General features: G+C 41.3%; 2 protein-coding genes across 2 annotated transcripts in view; one reads left to right on the top strand and one right to left on the bottom strand.

The window, feature by feature from the left end:
- Positions 1 to 232: 232 nt before the first annotated feature.
- LOC100568065 (involucrin) overlaps positions 233 to 13,525 on the bottom strand; it is a 20,791-nt gene continuing 7,498 nt past the window's right edge. Inside the window, exons 2-5 of the mRNA XM_062971237.1 lie at positions 10,451 to 11,512; positions 6,038 to 9,510; positions 2,030 to 2,413; positions 233 to 617 (exon numbers count right to left, since the gene is read on the bottom strand). Of these exons, the coding sequence (XP_062827307.1) occupies positions 9,484 to 9,510; positions 10,451 to 11,512 (1,089 nt within the window). The 3' untranslated portion in view covers positions 233 to 617; positions 2,030 to 2,413; positions 6,038 to 9,483. The remainder of the gene's footprint in view (positions 618 to 2,029; positions 2,414 to 6,037; positions 9,511 to 10,450; positions 11,513 to 13,525) is intronic.
- Positions 6,708 to 13,525, top strand: part of LOC100566926 (uncharacterized) — a 23,205-nt gene continuing 16,387 nt past the window's right edge. The window contains exon 1 of the mRNA XM_062971248.1: positions 6,708 to 6,807. Within this exon, the coding sequence (XP_062827318.1) occupies positions 6,781 to 6,807 (27 nt within the window). The 5' untranslated portion in view covers positions 6,708 to 6,780. The remainder of the gene's footprint in view (positions 6,808 to 13,525) is intronic.

Below are 13,525 nucleotides of genomic sequence, written 5' to 3'. Positions count from 1 at the left end.
CGGAATTGGTTTGCTATTGCTTTCCTCTGAGGCTGGGATAATATGACTTCTCAATACCATCTAGTCGGCTTTGATGCCTAAGCAATGATTCGAACATTGGTCATCCAAAGTCCTAGTCTGACACTGAAACCACTATACCACATTGCCTTTTATTATGCTCCCTCTAATGCTAACCAAATTAAGCAACCAGGAAATTTCAGCTCTCAATGGAAATAATTTATTCAAACTCAAGTATATATCAATGTACTTTATTTAAACACTTTATCATGTTGCTGGGGTAGAATCGACAGAATGATGTGGCCAGAACTGGCTTACAGATTCTTTGTACTAGAAAGGGGATAGCAAAGGGAGGGTTGGGTTAAATGAAGTCTATAAAGAACTGAGAGTCACTGAGGAGTGCTGGGAAAAGGGAAACACATTCATGCTCAAAGGCTCTACTTCCAAAACGCTTTAATGACACATATGAGGAGGAAAATGATGGTAAACATCTCATGCTTCTTAATGAAAAAGAACACCAGCTCTTTCAGTATATAGATGATGTGAATGAAGATGAAGCAATACAGGAACAAGGTGAGCTGATCCTGAGGTACGAGAAGGGAATGACCTCTCTCAGAAGGCTGCGGAGAGAAGGAAATAAAGGGTGAACTTCCAGTCGTGCTTCACACATGAGCCCAAACTGGCTTAGAGAACAAGAGTGGATAGTCATCCCTCTTCAATTAGAGTTAGACATTTGCAGATTTGATTATTTGTGGATTGATGTATTTTTTATCACCTCTGCTGTTGCCCTACACATCGGCCAAAAATAAATATGTATGGTTTTGAGGTATTCCTTGTGGGAATGAAAAGTATTTCAAGGGTGACTAGTTCTCAAATTGGACATTAAGACAAATTGGCTTTACACAAAAGGCTTTACACAGAGATGAACACTGGTATGTTCTTATGGATTAACACAACTTCATCCGGCATTTTTGGTTCACTTTGGAAATATATTTACAAGATGAATCAGGATGAGGATTGACATGTCAACATTTACTGCTTCCCCAGCAAGATTTTTTTTTCTTGACAGCATTCTAAGCTATTAGCACCCTGGGGAGCTATCTTACTCTCAGGTGTATTATCTAGTTTAATACTATCAGTTCTGATTCCAGTAGTTGCTCTCTACGGTTTGGACAATATTCTTTCCAAGCACTGTCTAAACGTCTCCTTGGTGGTCATTTCTTGAAGTATCAAATAGGGCCAACTCTACTTATTTTCAGAAATCAGACATAGTGATTAACTTTTTTCATACGAAATAGTCCCAACTCTATTTATCTTTAGAAATCAGACCTTGACTGGGTATGTTAAACTGATATGCTGGAATATCAAGGATGTCTTCTCCCTATATACTCCCCTCCTGAACAACTTTCATGTATGGCTCCTCTCAGCTGAGTGATTTAATATTAGTGGTATTTGAAATGTCTGAATTACATTAAGCAGCTGGTAAGTCAGTGTTTTGGGGTTTGTTTGTTTTTGTTTTTTTGAGCTAACAAGGTTTAGATTAGACTCTTTTGTTTTGGAGAGGTTTTGTTCTGATTCACTTGTATCCCCAGTTACAAAGTGAGTAGATACTAAGGCTGTGCACAATAGCGTTTTGGTGTCCCAAATTGGTTTGGAGAATATTGGGGAATACAGATTTATCTGATAATTGCAGGAAATGTGCTTCCTGCTCTTCTCAGATGAAACAAACTCCTTACCAGTGTTGATATGACACTCTCTGTGTGATATCATCCAAATGTTCTCTCTTAGTATGCTGGATATAACCAGAGTCTGGACAACAAACCCCAGAATCATGCAAAATATAACACTTCTTGGTTCTGTCATGATAGTCATGGTATCCATCAAAGGATTCTGGTTTTGATGAGAATCCTGATAATGTTAGAGAGAGATTTCTGTTCCCTTTACAGAATTACAGGCCTGAAGTAACATGCTGGTGGTTGTTTCCTTTCTGCCTTCCCCACAGTTTCAGCCATCTCTGCCTGCTGAACCTTACCTGTGTTGATGGGGCCTGTAGACGTATCTCTTCCATTTTCTCTTTGTGCTGCCTTTGCTTCTCTTTATCTTCATAGCGGTATCTGGTCATGGTGAGCTCCATGTCGAGACGCATCTTCTTCAGCTGGGGTGCCAAAGCGTCATGGCCCTCCTTTTTGCTGGGGTGCTGTATTGGGACCCAGCTGTCCAACTCACGCTCCGTGTTGGGATGAAGGCTTTCCAACCCCAGCTGTGCCTTTGTCCTCAAGTGTGCCTCTTCCTGTCTGATGTCTAGAGGGTCTGTTGCTTCATTTGGGGTACAGGGGGGCTCAGTCAGGTCATCAGGAGCCGATGTTTGCTCTGTCCCATTGTCAGCAGTAGAGGAAGCATTTTCAGGGTTTTCCTCCTGGACACCAGAAGAAGGTATATGAGACACATGTAGCTGCATTGTTGTTGTTTTTAAAAGTGAAGATTTCACAGAAACATATGTAAGACTACATGGTCGCATTTATAGTGTAGAATTAATGCAGTTTGACATCACTTTAATTGCCATGCCTCAATGCTATAGAATGCTGGTATGTTTAGTTTGGTGAGGCATCCGAGCAGCCTAAATTGGCAGAGCAGACTAAAAACCTTCTAAAAATGACAATGCTCATGATTCCATAACATAGAGCAATGACAGTGAGGAGGTTTTTCCTAATGTCCACCTGAACATTAGGGAGAACTTCCTCATTGTGAAAGCTGTTAAGGTGGAACTCTCTGCCCTGGAGTGTGGTGGAGGCTCCTTCTTTGGAGGCTTTTAAGCGGAGGCTGGATGGCCATCTGTTGGGGGTGCTTTGAATATGATTTTCCTGCTTTTTGGCAGGGGGTTGGACAGGATGGCCCATGAGGTCTCTTTCAATTCTATGATTCTATGACAATTGAAATGGTATCAAACTCAGGGCCGTAGCCAGAAATTTTTTTTGAAAATTTCGGGGGGGGGGGGGGGCGGGGGTTGAACCCCTAGCACATACCCCTCCCCGCTACAAACCTGTCAATATCTGCTTGAGATAGTGCCTGGAGGGACTCTTAATGTTTTGCATCTCATAGACTTAGCATGGGGATTTGGTTAACCAGTTAAAATTCATGAGTAAACGAGATTTTTTTTTATAACTTGAAAAATTTCAGGGGGGGGTTGAACCCCTAAAACCACCCCCTCGCTACAGGCCTGATCAAACTGCATTAACTGCAGTGTAGATGCACCCTGAGCTATTCCTTGTGTCCTCAGAATATTTCACAAGTTCTATTCCTGTTTTAAAAGTTCTATGTTTTCTTTGCTTATTTGATTTATACTCAATCTGTCTCCCAGAACTGGGGCCGAGGGCAGCTCACAACAATGTTTGAAAGGATATAAAATTAAATGGTTAAGCAATTTATGATCTTAACGCAAGTTGGCATGCTGTTTATTAATTATAAGGTTAAAAGTAAAATATATGCATTGTAAGTCGCTCATTCAATTGAATGTAGAGGTAAAAATATTCTTCTGACCTTAAGTAATATCCCAGATCTCCTCCAACCCACCCTTTGGCTGCAGGAGACCTCTTCCCCTGCCTTCATGCCCATTTAATGACCAGTGGAAAGTGGAGGACGTTGGAAAATCATATGGCTGTGTCCATGTAGGTGATCTTTCTCATTGTTCTGTATATGGCTATACTGCAGTGGTTCCCAACCTGTGATCCTCCAGGTATTTTGGACTTCAACTCCCAGAAATACCAACCAACTTAACAGCTGTTAGGAATTGTGGGAGCTGAGGTCAAAAATACCTGGAAGAGCAAAGATTGGGACCCAATGAACTATTATGGATTCTTGTTTTGTTCCAATCAATGTAATGCATTAGGATAAAAAGTGTCCTGTGCTATTCTTTGCCAAAGCTCAGTGTAATAAATTTGAACTGATTTGAGAGAAACTGAATTGTCTTCCTTGGAGTTCTCATTGGAGAGTGTTGAACCCAAATCCTGACCTCAGCCCAGGAGAGAGAGGAGCTTTCCCCTTTTGCCCCACCATGGTTCTAGCACTTTGCATGAGGGTGAAGGAGAGCTCCCTGCAAGCTGCTTGCTGTAAGGTTAGAGCAGGTTAGATTTATAATTCATAGATTCTTACCATAGGGAATTTAGGCTCTAGCAGTGAGAATGGAAACAAGAATTATACACTTCTCCAATGGTTGCCTCAGCCAATGTGTGTTGCGTCAATAAGAATACCAGGCTTTCAGAACCAACTGTCAAGATGATATCATGGATTCTGCAGTGTGACATCATAGCCTACCTGTTGTTAAAAGTGATTCAGTGTATCTGTATTCCACAGACCTTGGAATGACAGCCAAAAGATCCATGAAATATTGAGCATAATATTTTATATACATGCAATGAAGTGGACGGTAGCCTATAGAACAATTTGACTAGTGTTTTAGATGCCAGAAGGCCCTTTGTTCTGTCTGTCTTTTTGTGATCTGCAGGCACACTATGATCAGTTGTATATATAATAGGCAGAGTCTATATCTTGAAATGCATTTTTTGTCTTTTTCCTTTCATAAAAACAAACTGCTGTGAAGAAAAAAGCCCCCCCGCCTTGTTGGGAAAAGTGGCCCTCAGCATACTGAATGTCTCTACTTCCTTTACATTTATCTGATTTTCTTTTCTGTTGCTCATCTGGGTTAACAATGCCTTGCTTTACGTTGTAAGTCACAAGTAAGTAGCGTGCTTCCCCCCCCCCCTTCTTCCCCTCTCCATTGCCAGTATGTGTCCTAATTAATTATGCCTAGCTTGTGTTTGTGTTAATGTCCCACTTTGTGCATGCAAATTTGTGGATTGTTTTAAGAAATACCAGAAAGAAAATAAATGATTCCTCAACCTTGCTGGAAACATTTTCAGACAAGATTCAGTGTTAACTTAGGAATGGAGCTTAACAAAGGTACTCTTTTAGATTGCAGACCCCATATGTAACATCCCTAAGTAGCATAGTGACTTGGCATTCTAAACATTGTAGTCTTAAACCAGTAGCAGCTGGTGGTTTCCAGATCAATGGGATGAGAATTCCACTCTGGGTTTTAGTATGAACTTTAAATGAGCTATCCAAGGTGCTGAATGCTAACTTCAAAATGTGTGCAAACTCCAAAGCAGACCCACTGCCATGATGACAAGGAAACTGCAGTTGTCATTGCCAAAAGGTAACTTTCCCAACCTCTTCATAGAAACACTGAAAGCTGCCTTAAGCTGGGCTGCATCACAGGCTTGACTTGCATCATGACAGCATTTCAGGGTGTCTTGATGTTTTCCCCTCATTAAAAATACCAGTGACTGAAAATCAGGACGTTTTCTTCCAACATATGTGTGGATGCTTTCAAATATGTGTTTGCAATAGTCATGCCAAAATGCTGAGAGGGCATGGCCTGTGTTCATGTGTCCCTGCACTTCTAGAAATTTTGAAGTGCCCCCCTCCCCGCCCATTATTTTTAAACAACAGTACAAGCATGTAGTACTTGAAACAAAATAAAGGTGGGGAGGGAAGACACAGAATATGCAACATTTGGTAGATGTTTCAAAGGAAAAGGAAAGGAAAAACTGCAAACGACGCATTCAGACTATGGGCAAAAGCCACATCTACTTTCCTGAACTCTTCCAGAAAGATGAAAAGAGATAATGGGGAGGGAAGTGCAAGAGAGATGGGGATGTGGATGGATGGAGAAGGAGTTAAAGTAGCTAATGCTGAAACTGGCCCTCTTGCTGTGAGACCTGGAGGAAAAAATGATTGTTTTGGACTACATTCTTTAGAAACCCCAGGTAAGTACTGGCTGGAAGATTCTGAAAGTTGTAGCCCAGCATTTCTCCCCAGAGCTGCACTAATTTCAAAAGCCCTCTTGCAATTGATTTATTTTAGACTTCTGGAATTGCTAGCTGTCCATCCCTGGCTGACATCTAGGCAGGGAGCGGCCGGGGGGGGGGGGGGGGGTGTAGAGAGAGAGAGGAAGCAAGGGCAGTGAAGTCTCCAACCTCACCTAATTTTGGCTTTGTTCCCATCCACTGCTGTGCAGCGTATTCTGTACTGGACAACAGGGCCAGATTATCCATGGCTCCATTGGCTCAATCACTTCTGACTTCCAAATGGCTCCAGACCAATGCTGAAGAGTGGAGTTTGCTTTCTCTTCTCTGGTCACTTTCTGCATCTCCTGACGTTCTCGTTATCATCAGCATTTTGTGTGCTGTTTGAATAATTGGTTAAAAATACATGGAGCTGTGTATTGCTGATATTGCAAGATTGAAACTGCAGTCTCTGTGCGTCACACAAATGAGTGTCCAAAATTAATAGGCCATGCCTTTCCCACCCAGAATTGCCAACGGAAGCAAGGTTTCCTCTAAACGTTAAGCCAGCAGTGCCTTGGTGGTTGGTATAGTGGCATGCCTAGCAATTGGGGGTGGTTAGTATATAAAATGTCTGGCAGTCTGGTGGTGGTTAATATAGTATCATGCTTAGCAGGCTGGTAATGGGTAGTAGCTGCTATGAAATGCATGGAAGAGATTTATCTTCCTCCTGGTTCTAAAGGTCAGAGTGATCTGTATGTGAGGACTCACAGGCAGTAGTGATGAGGGGAGAGGCCTGAGGAGATAGGATACATCTGTGATCAGCTGCATAAGAAGAGCCTGGTTGGAGACAGCTGTTTGGGGAAAAAGGTATCTGTAGTAATTGGGTGTAGATGTTGGCTGGACTGTGGTATCCTGACCTGTGTCGTGAAGTCTTGTGATGTACCTTGCTGAACCTTGCACCTTGGTGAGAACGTTGCTTTGAACACTGCTGGTCTTATAATCTTGTCATGGACCTTGATGTACTTTGAATCCCCTGACTCCTGGCTTTTGATTTATGGATTTTGGATTTCCCTTGGACTCTTGCTTATATGGCTTGGTCTTTGGAACTTTGACTATGGTTTGTACTCCTGAAACCTCGCACATTACACTAAGGGACTCTAGGCTCTGGACTCTTGTTTATCTGGCTCGACTCCTGGAACTCTGACTACAGTTTGTACTCTTGCCCCCGGAACATTATAAATGAACTCTCAGCATTTGACTCGTGGACTGCAAACCTTGGCTACTGTTTATTCTTGATCCTGTGTCGGCTTGTAGTATGCTCATTGTTAATGAGACTTTGCTTTGTATCTTCAGCTGTATGCTATCATTATGTTTTGAAATCGGATCTTGAAACGGCCAAGTATTTAAGTTATAGCTTTAAGTAAAAAGGATTTGGCACAAGCCAGGTGTTGTTTTGGTTAACCTCTGCTTTCATGCTGTTAGAGCCCTGTATCCTGTTTATTTATGTGTTGGCGTCGAATTGTTGCCAGTTGTGTATGCTGCCCTGAATCCCTCCGGGTGAGAAGGGCGGGATATAAATGTTGGAAATAAATAAATATCCTGACAGCCACTGTCAAAGAGAAAAGTGGAGTGGACTCCTATACCTTAATTGGTTGTGTAGAAGGGGGGATTTCAGTAGGTTCTATTTGTTACCTGATTGCTCAACAAGCAACATCCACTAAAATTCCCTCTTGTATACCACCATTAAAGGTACAGGATCCTTCTCTAGTTTTCTGTCTGAGCATTTTGAGTGAGATATCACATACATTGATCCTCAGATGCAGTGTGGTACAAACCCATGGCAGGAGTGGTTTGAGCATTGGGTATGGAATTGAAATCAGGGAAAAGTAAATGCCTGTATAAACATATTAACCCATATGTATTTCCATTCTAAGGACTGGACCCATATAGATTTGTTTTTTCTACAGCATAATCACAAATACAAAATATGGCCATTTCTGTAGGAGAATTTGCATATAATGAGAATGTTGAGTTTAAAAAAATTGCCCTTTATAGCAAACACAATTAGTTTTATGACTGCTGCTTAGGTTCTGATTCTTGGGATTATCTGGCTCCATCTATGTTGCAGGAATGCTTTGTATTAAATTTGGTTGGTAAGGTGAGTGCAGGTTTTTCTCACAGAGGTGAACCACCATTTGTGACTTGAGACTAGATTTCATGGCAGAAGTGCACCAAGAACAAATCTTGGAAAAGTTGTTTTTAAACAACGATGTTGTAATTTAAACCATAACCTTTCCAAACACCAAAAAAAAAAGAACATCATGCTCAGTTCAAGGCACTGGTTGTCATCGACAAAGCTCCAAATACTTTGAGTTCATCATTATTTCTTTTAGTCTGCCTTTATCCCAGTATTCCCTCATGGCCTTTAAGGTCAGTTGTATTTACTCTTTGAAATGTACTGATTATGCATATCAGAAAGATGCTTAGGAAGACTGTAGCAAATTATTGAAAAGTTAAAGACATCCTACAATTTGCCAAGTAGCTAACGTGTTGGTGATTATAGATCTTCTAAATTGATCAGACTGTACATCAAGAGCACAGAACAGTTACACTCACTGAATTATTTGGAATTTGCACATTGTTTCCTCAATGTGTTGAGTTGTTGTCTGACCGAATGCACATGTGCAATGCAATACACAAATGCATTGGCATATCTGCAGCTCTGGTTTCACAATCTTTAACTGAAATCAGCTATTTTGTACTGGGCAGAAATAGAAATGTTCAGCTGTTTCTGTAGGGTTGATGTATGAATGTGTAAGACACCAAAAGGATTCTGCCCCACGTTTTCAATGAACAAGTCCTTAATTCTGTACTGCACCCTTAATTGTTCCATCATGTGATGGAAACTTCCATGGTCTCAAAGATTGTGTAAATGTGAAAACTAAGTTTCTACTGTGGCATCTTTGATCTAGAAGATGCTGTGTCTAGAAAGGCATGTGTTACTCCTACAGAACAATCCAGATGTGAATGTCAAATGTATTTGTTGATAGTTTAGTAAATTCTTAAAGACTGAGTTTGAACTGGAAAGCAAATAGTCTGCTGTAGTGATGCTCTAATCTAGAACATAGAAAATTTACTGCTTGGGACTATAGTTCTTAAATGCTAAATCAAATATGTGTTACTTTGGATACATATCTGGATAATTTTCCTTTTTTCCTAGAAATTTATGCATACATGGTTTTTCATTTATGCATTTTCAGTTAATTGCCAGCTGGCTAATTTTTTCATTATTTTGTTTCATTACTTTTTAATTTTCATGTTTCTTGTCTCCCCCTGCTCGCAATATGATTTCTGTGCAATTAAAAGAAAAAATGCACCAAATGTTATGTTTTTAATTGCACTGGGGCTGGGAGATTCCAAGAACTGTGCTTAAACATAGTGATTCCAAGCCATGCTCTAGTCTCTAAAAGTATTGGTCTCGTGAAAATAAATCTGAAAGCAGACATACTGAAGTATTTCAATAAAGTATCATATAATACTGTCAACATGGAGAAGAGATCTATAGTTAGAATGAAAAGGCTTTTCCGTGTACATCTCTCCTGGGTGATGATCCAGCATATGAAGGAAAGACAGCCAATGATCATGACATGGGTTCTTCATTCAGAAACTGTGGACAAAATAACAATAACATGAACAACAACAGTAATAGCAAAAACAATAATATTACATCTGACCAGTTTAAGGTTAGTTGGGTGTAGAGTTTATATAGAGCTGATCTGGGGTTTGGATGATCTAGTCCTTACTGAGCCATGACACTCAATACAACCTGATCTATTGATATATCACAATATTATTGTAAAGACAAACTAGAGAGCAGCCTCATCTACCTCACAATATTGTTGTGATGATAAAATATGGAGGATGAGAGCTGTGCACATTGTTTTGGGTACATTGGAAGAAAGGTGGGTTATAAATATAACAAAAAAGAAGATGCAGCTTGAGGGGGAAATCCCTCTTGAGCTAGATCAGGAAATCTTGGATCCCTTTCAATTCCCACACTTTCTTGCAATGGGCCATATTGCTTTGATTGTGCTTTTCCTGCATGGCAGGGGGTTGGACTAGATGGCCCATGTGATCTCTTCCAACTCTGTTATTCTATCATTGTATATGGGATGGGGCCAATGAGAATTACAGGACAAAATGTCTAGAGGGCCAAGGAGTTTTCATCCTCAAGCTATACTATACCAAAAAATAGCACCAGGGAAATTGCTGAAGAGAGAAAACTAAACTAACATTACCCAAGCTATAATTTAGACCTCAAAGTGCAAGGTTATGAGAGCCAGCATGCTGTAGTGGTTTGAGCATTGTGCTATGACTCTGGAGACCAGAGTTCAAATCCCTACTCCATCAGGAAAACAGACTTGCCAGCCAAACTCTCTCTTCCTCAGCAAACCCTGTAATATCTTTACCTTCGAGTCTCCATAAGCTGGAAACAATTTGAAGGCTCACAACAACAAGTGGAAGGTTCCACATAGGGAAGGAAAAGTGATGCATCCTTGCACCTTTTTAAAATCTGCACCGTTCCCACCCCACTTACCTGACCTTACCTCCCGGAGCGGCACCCCTTGCTGACGCAGCTGCTCCATCTTCTCCTCATGCCGACGCTGTCGTTCGTTCTCCTCATGCTCATATTTCAGCCTTGCCAACTCAAACTCCATCCGCCTCCTCTCCAACTCGGTCTCAATGGCTAAGTCCAGCCTGCTGCTTGACCACTTTGACTCTGCACCATTGACCACAATGCGGGGAACTTGTAGGCCCAGGTGTTCAGTCACACCATTGTTCTGCTGTTCAGGGGGTACTTGAGCTTTGCCTGCCTCAGGTTTGCTTTCTACTTCCGCCCCAAGCTTTAGGATATTCTGCTCACAGTGATGGTTCTTTTTCTTATCCTCCATTTCTGGAAGGTACACTTCCATAGCAAGCTGGAGCTCAATCCTCACCTTCCCCATCTCAGCGGAGGCCGCAGACTGCGCCTCAGTCAGTGTTCCTGCCATACCGTTGGTGGAAACCTTCTGGCTTACCATTCTGATGTTCCCTTGACGTTGGTGCATCTGCTCCATCTTTTCTTCATGCTGCCGCTGCTTCTCCTTGTCTTCATACATCTTCCGCTCATGATCCCTTTGTTTCTCATTCTCCTCAGAGATGTGCCTCAGTTTGGCCAGCTCAAACTCCATGCGCAATTTTTCCAACTCAATTTCGGTGATAGGGTCCAGCCTGGCACCGTGGGGCTCCTCTTCCCCTCGAGCTCCGGTCCTGGGTGGCAACTGCTGGCGGATGTGCTCCATCCTTTCCTCATGTTGCCGCTGTTTGTCATTCTCCTCATGCTGGCGCTTCACCATGGCCAGCTCAAAATCCAAGCGCATCTTTTCAATGTCGCTATCAGCACAGAGTGTCTGTCTGGAGTTTCTCTCTTCCTGCTCCTTTTTGCCTTCACTCTTGTCACCTTTGTGGCCTTTCTGTTCTTCTTGGGCAACCACTTCCAAGCTCAGAGGGCTGTTGGAGGCCTCCATCTGCCTCCGGGTCTCTAGCGGTGTTTGCTGGTCTCCATCGCCCAGAGCATCAGCTGCCCCAACAGGGAGGACTTGAGATGTTGGCAGGTCAGCACTGGCATCCTAAAAAACATTAGGTGGGCGGAGGGCTATAAGGCATGCATTTCTGAAAGAAAATTGATGAAATCATACATCCCTTACAACTTTTCCTTTTTGGCAGAGATAGTTCTTAACCCTCTGCAGTTCCACTTTTTAATTTGGTTTTAAAATATTGTTTATTTACTTACTTTATTCTATTTTTCCTATCTTTATAGAGACTCGGAGTGGCTAAAAAGCAACTTTACTTTGTGCAAATGTAAATACATCAAAAACAAAAATAAAAACAAGCATATCCTCCATCTCATCAAACCTAAAAACAATCAAATACAGTTGAAACATAATTTAAACTACACAGCGCCCCCCAAAACTCAATATCCCCATTTCTCTCTCCTCTTCCTGCATTGTTATTAATAATATTTTATTTGTAACCCACCCTATCTCCCCAGGGGAACTCAGCACGGTTTCCAGGCAAAAAAATGGTAAACATGCAATGCCATAATAAGTGAACAAACCAAATACACAATAAAACAATACATAAAATAAACTTCAGTGTGAACATATAATAATTAACACACAAATAAATAATTAAATTAGTCCTTTTTTCTTGGCTCACTTCAATCATTACAAAGTTCCAAAGTAATTCATGATCAATTCACACAGTAGAACAGGAGAGGAGGGGGTAGAGTCTTGTCCTTCCCAATAGGCTCAAGAAAAAACAAATTGCTGCAGCCTCTCCAACTTGTTTAATGAGACACTAGCAGATCTCAGTGGACATGTCTTTGTTCTATTCCTTGTGTTGCTTCTCTGATTCTCCCTGTTCTCCTCCAATTTCAGCAAGTTCATGGTGGTGAAATGATTATCAAAATGGAGAAATGAGTCCTGAGGTTGGTGACAGGGAGTCATAGTGACGTTTCATGTGCAGAATTCTTATACTATGTGCAACCATGTAGTGCAGTGGTTCTCAATATATGGGTCCCCAAATGTTTTGGCCTTCAACTCCCAGAAATCCTAACAGCTGGTAAACTGGCTGGGATTCTGGGTGTTGTAGGCTGAAACACATGGGGACCCACAGGTTGAGAACCACTGATGTAGTAGCTCAGCCAATTTGTCTTGTACAATCTAATTGACTAGGAAAGAACTCTATTCCATTCCCAGTGCTTCAACTTCCAGTCCCATCAACTTCTACTCATGTCATGGAAGGTGCCTTCTTGTTCTTTCCTTCAGGTAGACAAATGTCCTGGTTCATCCTGTTGGTAGCCTCGACTAGATTTATCCTATTGAATGATGAATCTACATTTATGTCAATCACATTGATTTGGTATATCTGCTTTAGCTGGGACGAAAGGGAAATACTAGGTTCATGGTGTGCTAAATATAAGGCCACTCTTGTCCTTTTTGGATACCACCAGCAACTGAAAAATCTACAGGGCAATGATAAGTAGAAGTTTCTTGACCCCTGTCTATAGTAGTGTTGGGCTAAGACATACGGTTTAAATGCCTACTCCTCGCAAATGAAAATTATGTTAGTAAGGTAAAGGTAAAGGTTTTCCCCTGACATTAAATCTAGTCATGTCTGACTCTGGGGGTTGGTGCTCATCTCCATTTCTAAGCAGAAGAGCTGGCATTGTCTGTAGACACCTCCTAGGTCATATGTTACTTTTCCATAATTAGGAATAAATACAGATGATGCTACCTAAAGACTAATTTTAAGAAGCTCATTATTATAGAGATGGAGAAGGTCTTGTGGACAACTGTTTAACATTATTAAATACAACTGAGGAAGACAAAGTGGAAAATGTCAGTTATCCCGACCAGAAGGAAACATTCTAAAATCCACACACACTTACTCTCCAACTGTCTCTATTTAGCAAGGGCAGTCTGAATTAATACTCTGTCAGTGCACTCTTCAGCTGCTTTTTAAATGCCCCAGCTTCTCATTCCTATTCCCATTTGGCTCCCTTAATTACTTCCATTGCTACAAACTGAAAGCAAAGTATAAAAATAAGTTCACATTCAATTAAAAAGGGCGGAATGTTG

This window comes from Anolis carolinensis, chromosome 1, assembly GCF_035594765.1.
Source record: "Anolis carolinensis isolate JA03-04 chromosome 1, rAnoCar3.1.pri, whole genome shotgun sequence".
Taxonomy (NCBI): domain Eukaryota; kingdom Metazoa; phylum Chordata; class Lepidosauria; order Squamata; family Dactyloidae; genus Anolis; species Anolis carolinensis.
This window is presented reverse-complemented; position numbering and strand designations above follow the sequence as displayed.